Here is a 13,497-nt window from a genome sequence, read left to right on the forward strand (position 1 = left end):
CTGTCTCTCTCTCCCTCCCTCCACACTCTCTCCTGTCACACACACACACACACAGCCAAATGAATCTTCCACACTCTCCTAGGAGTACCCCCAGGATGCTCATATACGATTATCAACACACCCACACAGTTACAGACAATTAGGCCTAAAGATAAAGAAACAAAAGAGGGTGAAAATATAACTATGTCCAAAACATGATGGCAGATCTGGGATACCGGTGTCATATGGCAAGACCTTTGGTGGAGTGTCCATGATTAGTCCCAGGTCCTAGAGTCCTCTCCTGGCGGTGTGGAAGGACCAGTCGGAGCACATGGCATGAACACCACCATTTCTAGGCCAACATTTCTTCACTCAGACCAAAGCAAGCCAAGCACATGGTGAGCTAATTAGCCAAGAGGAAGTTTAAAAAAAAAAAAAAAAAAAAAAAAAAATGCATGCCCATCTTAGAGCACAGTTGATCTTCAGCTCTTCAATAAATAATAATATTAATAATTATAGCCTAAACTTTAAAAGGGGACCTTGGATTTAGATTCTGCTTACGTGACTTTTTGGATACAGAGGGGCTGCTCAGGACTCGTATTAAAGTGTGGGAAAAATAAAAAGCAAGAAATGTTTTAGGAAGTTTTATGAAGAGGAAATAAAAAGACACATGGCAAATAAGTGAGAGTGTTATTCAAGTGCAGAGGCAAGCTTGCTGACATTGGGTGGCTAGGTCAGGTTAGGGTGGGGGCACAAAGGAATGAAAATCAGCAGGAACCTCGAAGAAGAAGGGCCGATATGCAGGGTTGGTGTACATTATATCAAGACGTCTTCATGAAGCAGAGAAACAATCCAGAAAGACGTTCCAGAAACACCTCTTCCGAGAGGATCCTTTTTAGATTTATTCTGAAGAACTAACTAGTTTGAGAGCTTTATTTCAGTTTATTTCAGTTAACAAAATACTGTTTTCACTGAAACTATCAGTGAAAATGTTTTTACTGACAGCATTCACTGATTTTTAGTTTTAATCTTGATTTTTGTTAACTATAATAACCCTGCTACGGATTATATCTGACACTGACACAATCTGTGCCCGAGCTGTCCGAGATATATGCCCACTCTGTGCCAGCTCCGTGTCAGAGCGGACCTGGAGTCTGGTGGTCTCGGAGATCCCTGCTGACCTCTGCGACTCCAGTTTAAAGTGCCTTACACTGAAATGTTACGGATCATGGGGCTGCCAGTAACTACAGTATGCACCATGTTTAGAGATCCAGTATTATTGCGCTGGAGGGCGAGACAGAGGCGCCGCGTTGGCACAGGTTCTGCTGTGGTTTAAACGAAAGCAGAGTGGTGGACTGATATTCACACGACTCAAAATGCCACCAGTAACGCATTTAACAGGACGAGGTGTTACACTAGGGCAAGACCAAGCGTGCCAGACCATGTCAAAACACTCTGAGGGACCCCGGTGGGGACAGCCACACGCACGTGCAAACTACTGCGAGAAAACATCACATGGTGGTGCGGACACAACGAGCGGTCCTGCGCTGGCCCCGACGGACAGCCGGTTACATGCAATCGAAGCACCAGCAGCCGAGCTGCGGCCCGCTGCGGAGAGTGTGTGTGCTGGAGGCAGTCGGGTCAGGGCAGGGCTCGGCGTGGACGCGTGGGGGGGGGGCGAGAGGGCAGGGCTCGGCGTGGACGCGTGGGGGGGGGGGCGAGAGGGCAGGGCTCAGCGTGGACGCATTGGGGGGGGGCGAGAGGGCAGGGGGTCAGGGGACGTGGACGCGTGGGGCGGGGGGGTGGGTGGCGATCAGATCCTGGGCCGCCCGAGTGTCTGAGGTTCTGCGTTCTGCTGATAGCGAGGCAAACAGTGGTGTCTCCGGAGCGTGAGGGGCGTCTGGGCTGAGGGAGAGGAGGGTACTCTGCGGAGCGGTGCGGTGCTCAGCCCAGTTACGGGGGGGTTTGGTGCGTGGGCGGGGGGTAGGATGCTGTCCCCTGCTGTGGGGGTGCTCGGTGCGTAGGCGGGAGTGGGGTGTGGGGGGTGCGTGGCGAACCCCTCCTGCTACGGTGTGTAGGCAGGCGGTGGCTGGAACTGGTTGGCGATGTCGTAGTCGGCGGGGAAGGCGTCTGTGCCATCCTCCATCTGGGCGAGCAGCTCCAGGGCCTGCTCCTCCTCCTCGCTGGGGTAGTGGCGCAGCAAGTTGGCGGCAGTGGCCAGGATGGAGGCGCCGCCTGCCCCCGCCACCAGGTAGAAGCTGATGGCGAACGTCACGTAGATCAGCGAGCCGTGGTACTTCTTGTGCTGCTGCTGCAGGGCCAGGATCAGCTCCGACGCCCAGTAGCAAAACCCAATCACCGTGGCACACTGCAGGACTGAGGGAGCACGTGCACACACACACACGTGCACACACACGCACGCATGCACGCACGCGCAGGCACACACACACAAGCAAACACACGCACACGCACACACACACAGAGACAGGGACAGGCATTAGTAACTGCTGGGGGTTTAAGACCCCACTGAGAGCTGAGAACGCATTGGCACTGTCAGGGCCATTTGTCGCTGCAGCTGTTAGTGGTGGTGGTGTCTAAACCACATTTCTGTCAACAGAGCGTATCAACTATATCATCAACAGCATTGATATTCTTAAATGTATCGCTAATCCTCATCTGACAAACAAAAAATATATATGCATTTGGTTCTGATGGTTTTTAATGCTACACCCCAGTATGAAATTACACTTTGCATTGTTGGCAACAGAAAGCACTGCTCTTTTAATAAAACCAACTGCCCTTTTTCACCTATAAAAAGGTGTAGCTGTTTGATGACTGAGGCTAACCTGTGACAATGCACTACTCCGTTGACAACACTAACTTCCCTATGACCGGTGTAGCTGTTGTTGGTGCCCTGATAGAGGCTTACCTGTGAGGATGTGGGCGAAGGCGTATCTACGGGTAATCTTTAGCGCCGGGTGTTTGGGTCCAAACACGTCCAGCAGAAAAGCCGTCAGACTGCACAGGATCCCCAGGAAGCAGAAAGCCGCGATGACCCGTAGCAGCAGGATGGTCTGGGAGTTAAAACAGTAGTCTGCCGAGGAGCAGAGGCGCAGGGTGAAACCAACAGTAACAGTGGGAGGACATTTTTATTGTACCTGTTGATGTTTACAGCCTACACTCACACAAACCGCTCTTCTCTGTTTGACTGACACTCAATTTGCATGTACAAGTAGCTTCAAACTAGCCAGAAAGCTACCAAAATGACAAGCTGTCTTCAGACCAACCTTCCAGGAGCTTGGGGTCAATGTATCCCAGTACGTCTGCCACTCCGAGCTCCTGTCTCGGGCAGTTTCCTCCGTGGACCCGGAGCCACGCGGGCTCGGCCAGTGCCGTGCAGAGGGCCGTGATGGAGAGAGCCCCTGGGAGGGCCGAGGCCAGGCTGCGCTCCGGCTGCTTGGGCAGCGCTGTGCCGGCTCGCCTACGCCGGTTTCCGGGGACTGCAGGTCCCGGAGGTGCATACATGATCGGGCGAGAATAAACTAGCTACAGTACTTGATATGCTAACTTCAGTTCACGGAAACGGAGGCCACGTTTCACGTTCCGAAGAAGCGTTACTGCCACTTCAAATTACTGATTAAAATAATTCAACGGTAAAACAATTTCAGTTTCTAAAATCTAACAAAGGAACTGGCTGGCTGGGTCGATAAGCAGCTACCAGTACATGAAGGCTAGTCAGTTAAACGCCTTTAATTTGATTAAATCGACCGTATTTTATTCGGATTTAATTTAAGAAAAGATTCATTCTTTATTCGTCGACAAAGGTTATACGAAAAAGATTATGAAATCACACAGCAAAACAAAAGAAAACCCCTAACGCTTGCTAATGTATTTACCTAGCGCTAACTTCCTTTTACCGAAGAGAACGTCACAGGCCAAGCCACTTTCCGACGAGCGAGCTGTGTCAAAGAAGAGAAATAGCACCAGACGTTGTGCGCTTATTTTACTGGATTGAAACAGAGATAACTCACGACAACACGCTATATTTCAACCCCTTTTCCAACCCGCGTTAAAACCGAGGACTAACTAAAAGAAAATTCTGGCCATTTTGGCCTGTGGCTAAAAACAAAACAAAGCCTACGGTCTTCGTGAGCTTTGTACAATCATTTCCCCTTCCTCCCCTCCTCTTTCTCGTTATATAATAACCCGACAATGGAAATGTTTCGACTACTTCCTTGTTCTTTACTGCCACCTGCTGTTGTGGGTCTGTAGCGCATCCTCCAAAAACACGTCTGCCAGTCTGAAGTTCAGATAGGCCTACGAATCCCTCAATAAACCATCCCGCAATCTTCATTTGGACTTCCTTCTATGGTGCCTTCAGATGATGAAGTGTCTGTTGGACCTCAACTTTTCAGCGGTAACAGCTTGTAACCTAAGGCATGTTTATAGGGCCGCTGACGACAGTATAGTATATAGGCCTACCAGCGAATAACCTCTCTCTGTTTTCTCCACCTGTAACTAAATGGCAAACTCTAACTCATGACCAGGGATGGGCAGTATTTATGATACATGTTACAAAATAGTACTTTGTAATTTGTATTTTATTGGGTTGAAGAAAATGACTTCGTATTTGTTTTATTTAAAAAGTCCATGTTGCTCTTCTGCCCCCCTCTGCTCATACAATGGTACTACAGGGGCTGACAGGGGCCTGGATGACCAACATATTGTAGCTGAACTCATTTCAAATCTCACATCTCACCTCATGAGTTCAGATGATTAGGCAGCAAAAGCACCACAGACATGTGACCTGTGACATCACAGAGCGGCCGCACTCTGACAAAGAGGGGGGAGGAAACAAATCCCTCCCCTCATCATCGTCATTAATCATTATCAGTCCTTATCAATCATTAACAAAATCCCTACAGTCACACTGGCCACACATTCACACAAGGGCCTGTATAGATGTTGGCCAACACTATTAATATGTATATCAACACTATCAAAGTGTATTATAATAAGTTATTGATAAGTTATTCAGGCTACTAAGGTAATCTGTGGCATGTGAGGCTGTCAGGCTGATATCCAGACATGGAGTGCTGTTCGCAGACGTCACAGACCATATCAGACTAATATTCAGATGGAAAGCTGCTCAGATATCACTGATCACTTCATCATGCGCACAACAGAGTCCTGTCGAGGTCTCTCTCCTGTTCTGTTGTACTATCTTTAACCCCTCTCCTTCTCTAAACGTGTCTTTTTTCTCCAGGATTTTTACTTTATTTTTTCCCTTTCTGAGCCCCTCTCTCTCCATTTCTCATCTGTCTCTCCTCTCTTTCCCCTTGTCCCTCCCTCTCTCTCTTTCATTCTCTCTCTCTCTCATTTCTCTCTCTCTCTCTCTGCCTCGCCCCTTAATGCTTCAGTGAGCAGCAGCACTGCAGTAGCCAGACGATCAAAAAGCAACTTATTCCCTCTCTACCTTTTCAAAAAACTATTAATCTGTCACTGTCCAATCAAGCAAGCTTTCGGCCTCCACGCCAACCAGTGATATTGCAAGCGGAGGCAGCTCTGCTGGCCAATGGGAGAAGGCATTCTAATGGGCCCCATCTTTATCTCGAGGGTGTCACCTCAACTTGAGCGCATTCTTATTTATGACCCGGGGACTGGGAACTTGCCAGTGGGCATTCGTCTCCGCTAGAGGCTGCAAGACTGTGTGTGTGTGTCAAAGGTGCCGGACACTCCACTGTTGACTCTGGGAGTTCCCCCGGTATGGGCCAGACCAGGTGAGACGCTCACATACACACACACACACACACACACACACACACACATATATACACGGCATCTGAGCCTCGACACACGCTCAACCTGAGCCTCTAGCTGATCTCAGGCCTGTTGGAGATCTCCTGAGGAGCCTGCGACTGCTGGCACCAGCCCCGGAGCAGCGGGGCATTTTATGGGCGAAGGGCCTGGACACCAGACCAGGAGAGTTCACTGGAGGATCTGTTCCCAGAGACGTCTCACAATCGGACAATAACAACAAGCTACAGGAGTGACGCTACTATTGGACTAAAGAGTTTATTATTTCAAAGTCTATTTAGACTTTTTATTTTTCTACTAAAGCGAACCGTACTGCCTGTCAATCTGGAGTCGGAGGAGTCTCTGTCCATGGACCCCTCTCTGCCGGGGTCCTTCCTCTTCAACGGCGGCCTCGGCCAGTTCTCCTCGGACATCAAGGCGCCCGTGTGCCAGTACTCCGTGCCCAACTCCTTCTACAAGCTCAACGCGGGGCTCGGGGCGCAGATGCCCGCAGGCACCCCTCATGGCATCAGCGACATCCTCAGCCGTTCCATGATGGGCGCCCCCGGTGCCCCCTTGCTCTCGGGATACCCCGCCATGGGGGGGTTCGGGGCCACCATGTCCGCCCCGAGCATGTACTACAACAGGGACTACAGTCCGGCACTGGGCAGCTATGCCAAGGCCCCCGAGTGCCCGATGATGAAGAGTCGGAATGGGAGCTGCTGGACAGACACGGCGTACGAGTGCAGAGGTGGCCGGCAGTCCTGCAGCAGCAGTGAGTTCATCATATTACACACACACACACCATCAACACTCTGACACACACACCATCAACACTAACTAACACTATCTAACTATGACACACACCATTGACACTGTGACACACACACCATTAGTTAGAGTTAATTATGTGATGGTGTGTATCAAAGTATAGTTAGTGTTAATTATCATACCACACCACAACACTCTGACACACACACCATCAACACTAACTATACTTTGATATACACCATCACATAATTAACTCTAACTAACTACATACTTATCACGCACACCATCAACACAAACTATTTTTGACACACACCATCAGCGCTTACTATTAATGACACACACACACCATCAGTGCTTACTATTTATAACATGCACCACCATCAGCACAAACTATTCATAGCACACACAATATCAGTGCTAACTATTTATAATATACACCACCATCAACACAAACTATTCATAGCTCACATACTATCAGTGCTAACTATTTATAATATACATCACCATCAACACAAACTATTCATAGCACACATACTATCAGTGCTAACTATTTATAATATACACCACCATCAACACAAACTATTCATAGCACACACACCATCAGGGCTAACTATTTTAACATGGTGATGGTCCTGACACACACTATCAATGCTTCATATTCCAGGTGTACGCCATCACTTTTTTAGCCTTATCATATTTGTGATGCACGCAAATGTATGTCTGGCCATAGAACTATAGAACTCTCATATAGAACCTATTAGCCATATGGAACTATAGAACTCTCATATAGAACCTATTAGCCATATGGCTGGTAATGGATGTGACATATTTCTTTTCTCTTTACTTTTGTGTGTGTGCTTGTCTGCACGCACAGGACGGTGCTGTTGTCACAGTCAAATTTGAATGAATAAAACATTCCCTATATCTTATCTTATCACATCTTATTGACCACTAATTACTTTAGCATTACCATGTAGCTGACATGCACATGCTCATGGTCTAATGAATTTGGCATTATCAGCTTTCAGACACATGTAATGAGCTCAGCTTAATTCCCCCATCCTTTGTCTTTTATCTCCAAGTCATTTAGCACTTATGGGCACTCCTGTTTGGCATACAGTGTGTTTGTTTAGTTTCTCTCTGAAAATTACGCCTACTCTCTAGTCTCAAGACCTGAGCGCCGGGATAACCTTTTTGTTGTTGATAATAATAATAATAATAATAATAATAATAATAATAATAATAATAATACTTGAGAATAATAGTGATATTTATTTTGAATGTAGATTAGGCTCACTCATAATCTTCTGCAATAACAGGCTGAACATATATAGCCTAAATAATTGCCTGAACACAAAATACGATTATAGATTTTAGATCTGGGATCTTATGTTTCATTGAAAATATTTCCTATTAATGTTCACACATTTGAGCTCAAACATGGCTCTACAGAGCTCTTACAAGATATGATTTTAGAGCTTATCTTATAACAGTATATAAGTATATCTTTACAAGATTAGATTTATATGTTTAATGATTTTATGTTTGGCAGATATTGTTATAAGGATATAAAGGGCAGTTATATTTTATAGGAGATGTCAAGTAGGTTCAGGTAAAGTTATCTAGAAGATTTTCCTTTCTTGAACAGTCTCAAGTAATGGCAGTTGGTTAGAACTGGATAAAAAAAAATGAAATGTGAACACCAGAACATTAAGCCAAATGAAATTAAATGAAATGATTGCTTACAAATAATGTGGAAAAATATAGTGGAGGCCTAAAAACATCAAGTGTTTTATAATAGAGTACTGTTATGGTATTTGTAAAATATGTTTTAGATAAAAATAAATGTATTGGTATAGGTGAACGGAATTGTTTGCTAATTTCAGTAACTGTAGGTCATGATAAGAAATCAATAATATATGGAGACTGAAATATATTTATATCACCAGTTTATGTGCCGTTTGTGACACGTTATTCTGCAGCATCTCAAAATTCTTATTGCGGATACATGTGGCTTCCTCTAGTGATTTCAGATTCATTATTTTCTTAATATTCACGCGTAGGTAAATTATCTGGAATTAAATGTTATTTATTCAGTTATCCTATGTGGTGTTACTGTTGAGTTTTGTCTGCGATGCAGTGTTAGGGTTGAGTGTGTCGTCTCTCGAGTGTGTCGCCTGATAGCCGACACCTGGGGAAGCGGTGTGTGTCAAGTGTGACATTTCTTCAATAATTCCATCCAGTGTTACATTTTCTTAATGTTAAATGTGTTACTGTGTTAAATCTCATCCAATATAAGATATTTTACATTACCAGTGCCAAGAGTGTTCTCAAAGATCCCATGAGGTGTTAAGTGTTGTGTGTGTGTGTGTGTGTGTGTGTGTTTTGTTACCCTGCGGTGTTACGTGTTAAATGTTGCGTGTGTGTGTGTTCCCTGCAGACAGTGGACCCATGGGCGAGGTGGTGGGCAGGAAGAAACACACGCGGCCGACCTTCAGTGGGCACCAGATCTTCGCCCTGGAGAAGACCTTTGAGCAGACCAAGTACCTGGCAGGACCAGAGAGAGCCAGGCTGGCCTACTCACTGGGCATGACCGAGTCACAGGTCAAGGTGAGGGAGGAGAGAACACAAACACACACACACACACACGTACAAGATCATACATTTACATTTTCACACACACACAAACACACACACACACACACACACATACAAGATCATACATTTACATTTTCACACACACACAAACACACACACACACACACATACACACACATACAAGATCATACAGTACATTTACATTTACACACACACACATGTACAAGATCATACATTTACATTTACACACACACACACACACACACACACACACACACACACACACACAGAAAGGCATAGAAATCAGGATCCATGAGATTCAGAACAGTTGGACGATATGTAATATGTAATATTATATAACTTCATGCACACATAAAAATGACAACTCCCAAGCCTATGCCTTCTTATTTTTCTCATTATTTTGATCTCCATTTGAACACCAGACAATCTCAAACATTTCTAAAAATGTGTCCTGCTTGTCCTCTCTCATACCTCCTCCCCCCACCCCCCTCCCTCGTGTCTCGTGTCTCGTGTCTCGTGTCCCGTCCAGGTGTGGTTCCAGAACCGGCGCACTAAGTGGCGTAAGAAGAGTGCTTTGGAGCCCAGCTCAACGCAGGCGGCGCGGGGGGATGGGGCTGGCGACGCGTCCGACAACGAGGTGGAGGACGAGGAGTACAACAAGCCCCTGGACCCCGACTCGGACGACGAGAAAATCCGACAGCTTCTGCGCAAACATCGCCGCGCTTTCTCTGTTCTCAGATTGGGCCCTCACATCTGACACTGACAACCAACACACACACACACACACACACACACACACACACACACACACACACACACACACACACACACACACACATAAATACAGACACACACACACACAAACACACACACACACACAGATATACAGATACACACGCACATACACAGATAAAGGTGATAAGGAAACTGGTGTCAATACTGATATTCAAATCTAAACAGAATGCGACTGTTGACCTAAATAAACTGGCCATTTTGGAAAAGTCTCTTCTTGTCAGTAAAGGCGGTTTCAGTTGATTATAAACATTTGTCAATTCTTATACACAGAATAATGTCACTCTCCTCCACACAGAATGATGTCATGTCCACTCACTTGTATGTCCTTGTGTGTAAATAGTGACCAAAGCTCTGCTAGATTATTTATTGGCCTGCAGACGCGGCAACTCCGAAAGAGTTTCCGTTCGCAGAGGGACAGGGCCCACCCTGGCCGCTACGTGTGTTTATCATGTTGTCTCTGACCGGTCAGTCGCCGCTGAAGCGATCGACTGGGTTGAGGCTGTAAAATAAAGGATTATTCTGCATTAAATCTGCCCTGGCTACTGTTGCTGTGAGAACTGTGTGTGTGTGTGTGTTGTGGAGTCTGACAAGTGTCATGTAGCGCAGATTTACGCTTGCGCCCAAGAAGAGAAAACAGACCTCGCCGATCAATACAGATCATCAAACCAGGAGGAGAAACTGACCTCTCTAATCAATACAGATCATCAAACTAAACCTCAGCCAGCACTCACTGACACAACCCCCCCCCCCCCAAACACACACACACACACACACACACACACACGAGTCCCACACGCTGCGCCCCTTACAGAGGGAGGGAACAGGTCAAAGGTTAAACTGGATGCAATCTGCTGGTCAGGAAGGCAGTCGATTGAACTAGGGTCCACTAGAGAGAGAGAGAGAGAGAGAGGGAGGGGGAGGGGGAGAAAGACAGGGAGAAAGAGAATAGAAAAAGAGAGAGAGTGAGGCGACGGTCCACTGGGATTCATTATCCTGCCCCACCTACAGTATCCTCAACAGCTCCAACCACAGACAGATGGAGGGGAGGAGAGAACGGGGTCAGAGACAGGGTCTTATAGTGGACTAGGGACCGGCAGAGACAGGGTCTTATAGTGGACTAGGGACCGGCAGAGACAGGGTCTTATAGTGACCGGCAGAGACAGGATCTTATAGTGGACTAGGGACCGGCAGAGACAGGGTCTTATAGTGGACTAGGGACCGGCAGAGACAGGGTCTTATAGTGACCGGCAGAGACAGGGTCTTATAGTGGACTAGGGACCGGCAGAGACCTTATAGTGGACTAGGGACCGGCAGAGACAGGGTCTTATAGTGACCGGCAGAGACAGGGTCTTATAGTGGACTAGGGACCGGCAGAGACCTTATAGTGGACTAGGGACCGGCAGAGACAGGGTCTTATAGTGGACTAGGGACCGGCAGAGACAGGGTCTTATAGTGACCGGCAGAGACAGGGTCTTATAGTGGACTAGGGACCGGCAGAGACCTTATAGTGGACTAGGGACCGGCAGAGACAGGGTCTTATAGTGACCGGCAGAGACAGGGTCTTATAGTGGACTAGGGACCGGCAGAGACCTTATAGTGGACTAGGGACCGGCAGAGACAGGGTCTTATAGTGGACTAGGGACCGGTAGAGACAGGGTCTTATAGTGGACTAGGGACCGGCAGAGACAGGGTCTTATAGTGACCGGCAGACACAGGGTCTTATAGTGGACTAGGGACCGGCAGAGACAGGGTCTTATAGTGACCGGCAGACACAGGATCTTATAGTGGACTAGGGACTGGCAGAGACAGGGTCTTATAGTGGACTAGGGAGAGACAGGGTCTTGTAGTGGACTAGGGACCGGCAGAGACAGGGTCTTATAGTGGACTAGGGACCTGTCACCTGCAGCCCCGGAGTAAGCAAGTGGACTGGCCCTGCTGAAGTAGAAACAGGGCGCCCGGGGGCCATGCACGTCACGCGTGCTGTTCTCCAGCTCCAAAAGATGTATCTATATCACATCAATCATGCACACACACACACTCTCACACAGCACTCACATACACAGGTACACACGCAGACAAGGAAAGAAGGTGCGTAAGTGTTCTTAATCAAACACGCTTAATGAGTGTGTCAACATGCACTGGATGTCAGAGTTGGAATCTGTTATGTTCTCAGACACGTTATGTTCCGGCCTGCAGAAACAGACAGCCCCAACACAGCTGAGCCATGTTCCCCTCTATCTGGGTTAGGTGTGAGTGTGTCAATAAGGCCGCTGTGTGTGTGTATGTATGTGTGTGTGTGTGTGTGTGTGTGTGTGCTGTGTTCATCATCACAGCTGGTAAATATGAGTCTGACCTCTGTCAGGTCTGAGTGTGTTTGTAGTTTTCATCGATGGTTCAGAGACAGGTCTTTTTTAAGGCAACCTGGGGATCGAGGGTCAGGAAGGCCAGGGCCGGAAAACTCCCCCGGAGTTCAAAGTCCAACGGCCCAGAATGCAGTGGGGTTCGTCCCACATGTGCTGTTAGATGCACCTCATCTGATATGCACTGTAGAAATAACATAAAAATTCATTCGGGGATATTCTTATACACACATTTCTATCCCCATTAGACTCTGGGGGTAATTTAGCAGCTCTCAGGGGCAACTTCACACAAGATGCCCCACCCGAGCCGTTTTATGATTCTACAGCCACCTCCCTCTGGCCCTTGTAGCCTTGGCCCCACTCTGCTGGGGCATTAGAGATGATTAATCATTCGTGCTGTTTATCAGAACAAAAGCTAACGAGCCAGTGGGGACTCGCTCACCGAGACGGCGAAACAGAGCTCAGCCCTGGGCGCGCAGCTCAGGTGACCGATGGAAGGGCCGTCTCTACTGACCCGCATTAGCATTCCGTGTACTTCCACACCTCACATTCATCTTCCTTTTGAAATGTTACACATTTGATTTGATTTATTTATTATTTCATTGTTTTTATCTGCATGAGACCACTAGTTGTTTACACATACGGCTGGAGTTTCAGCGTTGCAGTCAGAAAAGCAAGTGAAATGTGTGTGTGTGTGTGGCGTCTCTCTTTCTGCCGATGTCCTTGGTCATTCCCGGGGCCTGAAGATTAAGCACGGAATCAGACCCCCCTTCGTTCCGTCCGATGTGGAAACGGTGGAGATTGCCTCCAGAACAACTGGCCATCCAGCTGGACTCTGTTTCCTCGGGGCAGAGGCGCGATCGACACAGCGGTGGCGGGCACACAAAGCCTCAGCGTCACGGCCCCGTTCACCTTCAGCGGCCGACTCAATAGCTCATTTTTTGGAGAGATGTTAATAGGCCGTCACAGTGTTCCACACACACATCTCTCACTTTGAGGAAAGACCTTTCGACTGCACACACTCATTCCTCTGGGCTGGCTGAGGCTAAAGTGAGGTGTTTAATGTGGAGTTTTAGCGGAGGAGGGTTTGCTGTTTTGTTGTGTAGATTTGTGTTTTCTGGGTCCTGGTGACAAGGTGGTCCTGTCTCTTTGGAACAGTGTGTGTAATGGTTTTAGA

At 47.4% G+C, this 13,497-nt stretch overlaps 2 protein-coding genes across 2 annotated transcripts; one reads left to right on the forward strand and one right to left on the reverse strand.

The window, feature by feature from the left end:
* Window positions 1-1,746: 1,746 nt before the first annotated feature.
* On the reverse strand, window positions 1,747-4,158 carry tmem127 (transmembrane protein 127). Its single transcript, XM_048243722.1, has 3 exons — window positions 3,267-4,158; window positions 2,909-3,073; window positions 1,747-2,355 (listed from the first exon to the last, which is right to left on the reverse strand). Exons 1-3 carry the CDS (start codon window positions 3,502-3,504, stop codon window positions 2,045-2,047), a joined length of 714 nt encoding a protein of 237 aa, XP_048099679.1. The 5' UTR covers window positions 3,505-4,158; the 3' UTR covers window positions 1,747-2,044.
* Window positions 4,159-6,144: 1,986 nt separating this feature from the next.
* Window positions 6,145-9,997, forward strand: nkx6.3 (NK6 homeobox 3). Its single transcript, XM_048244274.1, has 3 exons — window positions 6,145-6,554; window positions 8,991-9,156; window positions 9,695-9,997. Exons 1-3 carry the CDS (start codon window positions 6,145-6,147, stop codon window positions 9,920-9,922), a joined length of 804 nt encoding a protein of 267 aa, XP_048100231.1. The 3' UTR covers window positions 9,923-9,997.
* Window positions 9,998-13,497: the final 3,500 nt, after the last annotated feature.

This window comes from Alosa alosa, chromosome 5 (assembly GCF_017589495.1).
Source record: "Alosa alosa isolate M-15738 ecotype Scorff River chromosome 5, AALO_Geno_1.1, whole genome shotgun sequence".
NCBI classification, from domain to species: Eukaryota; Metazoa; Chordata; class Actinopteri; order Clupeiformes; family Clupeidae; genus Alosa; species Alosa alosa.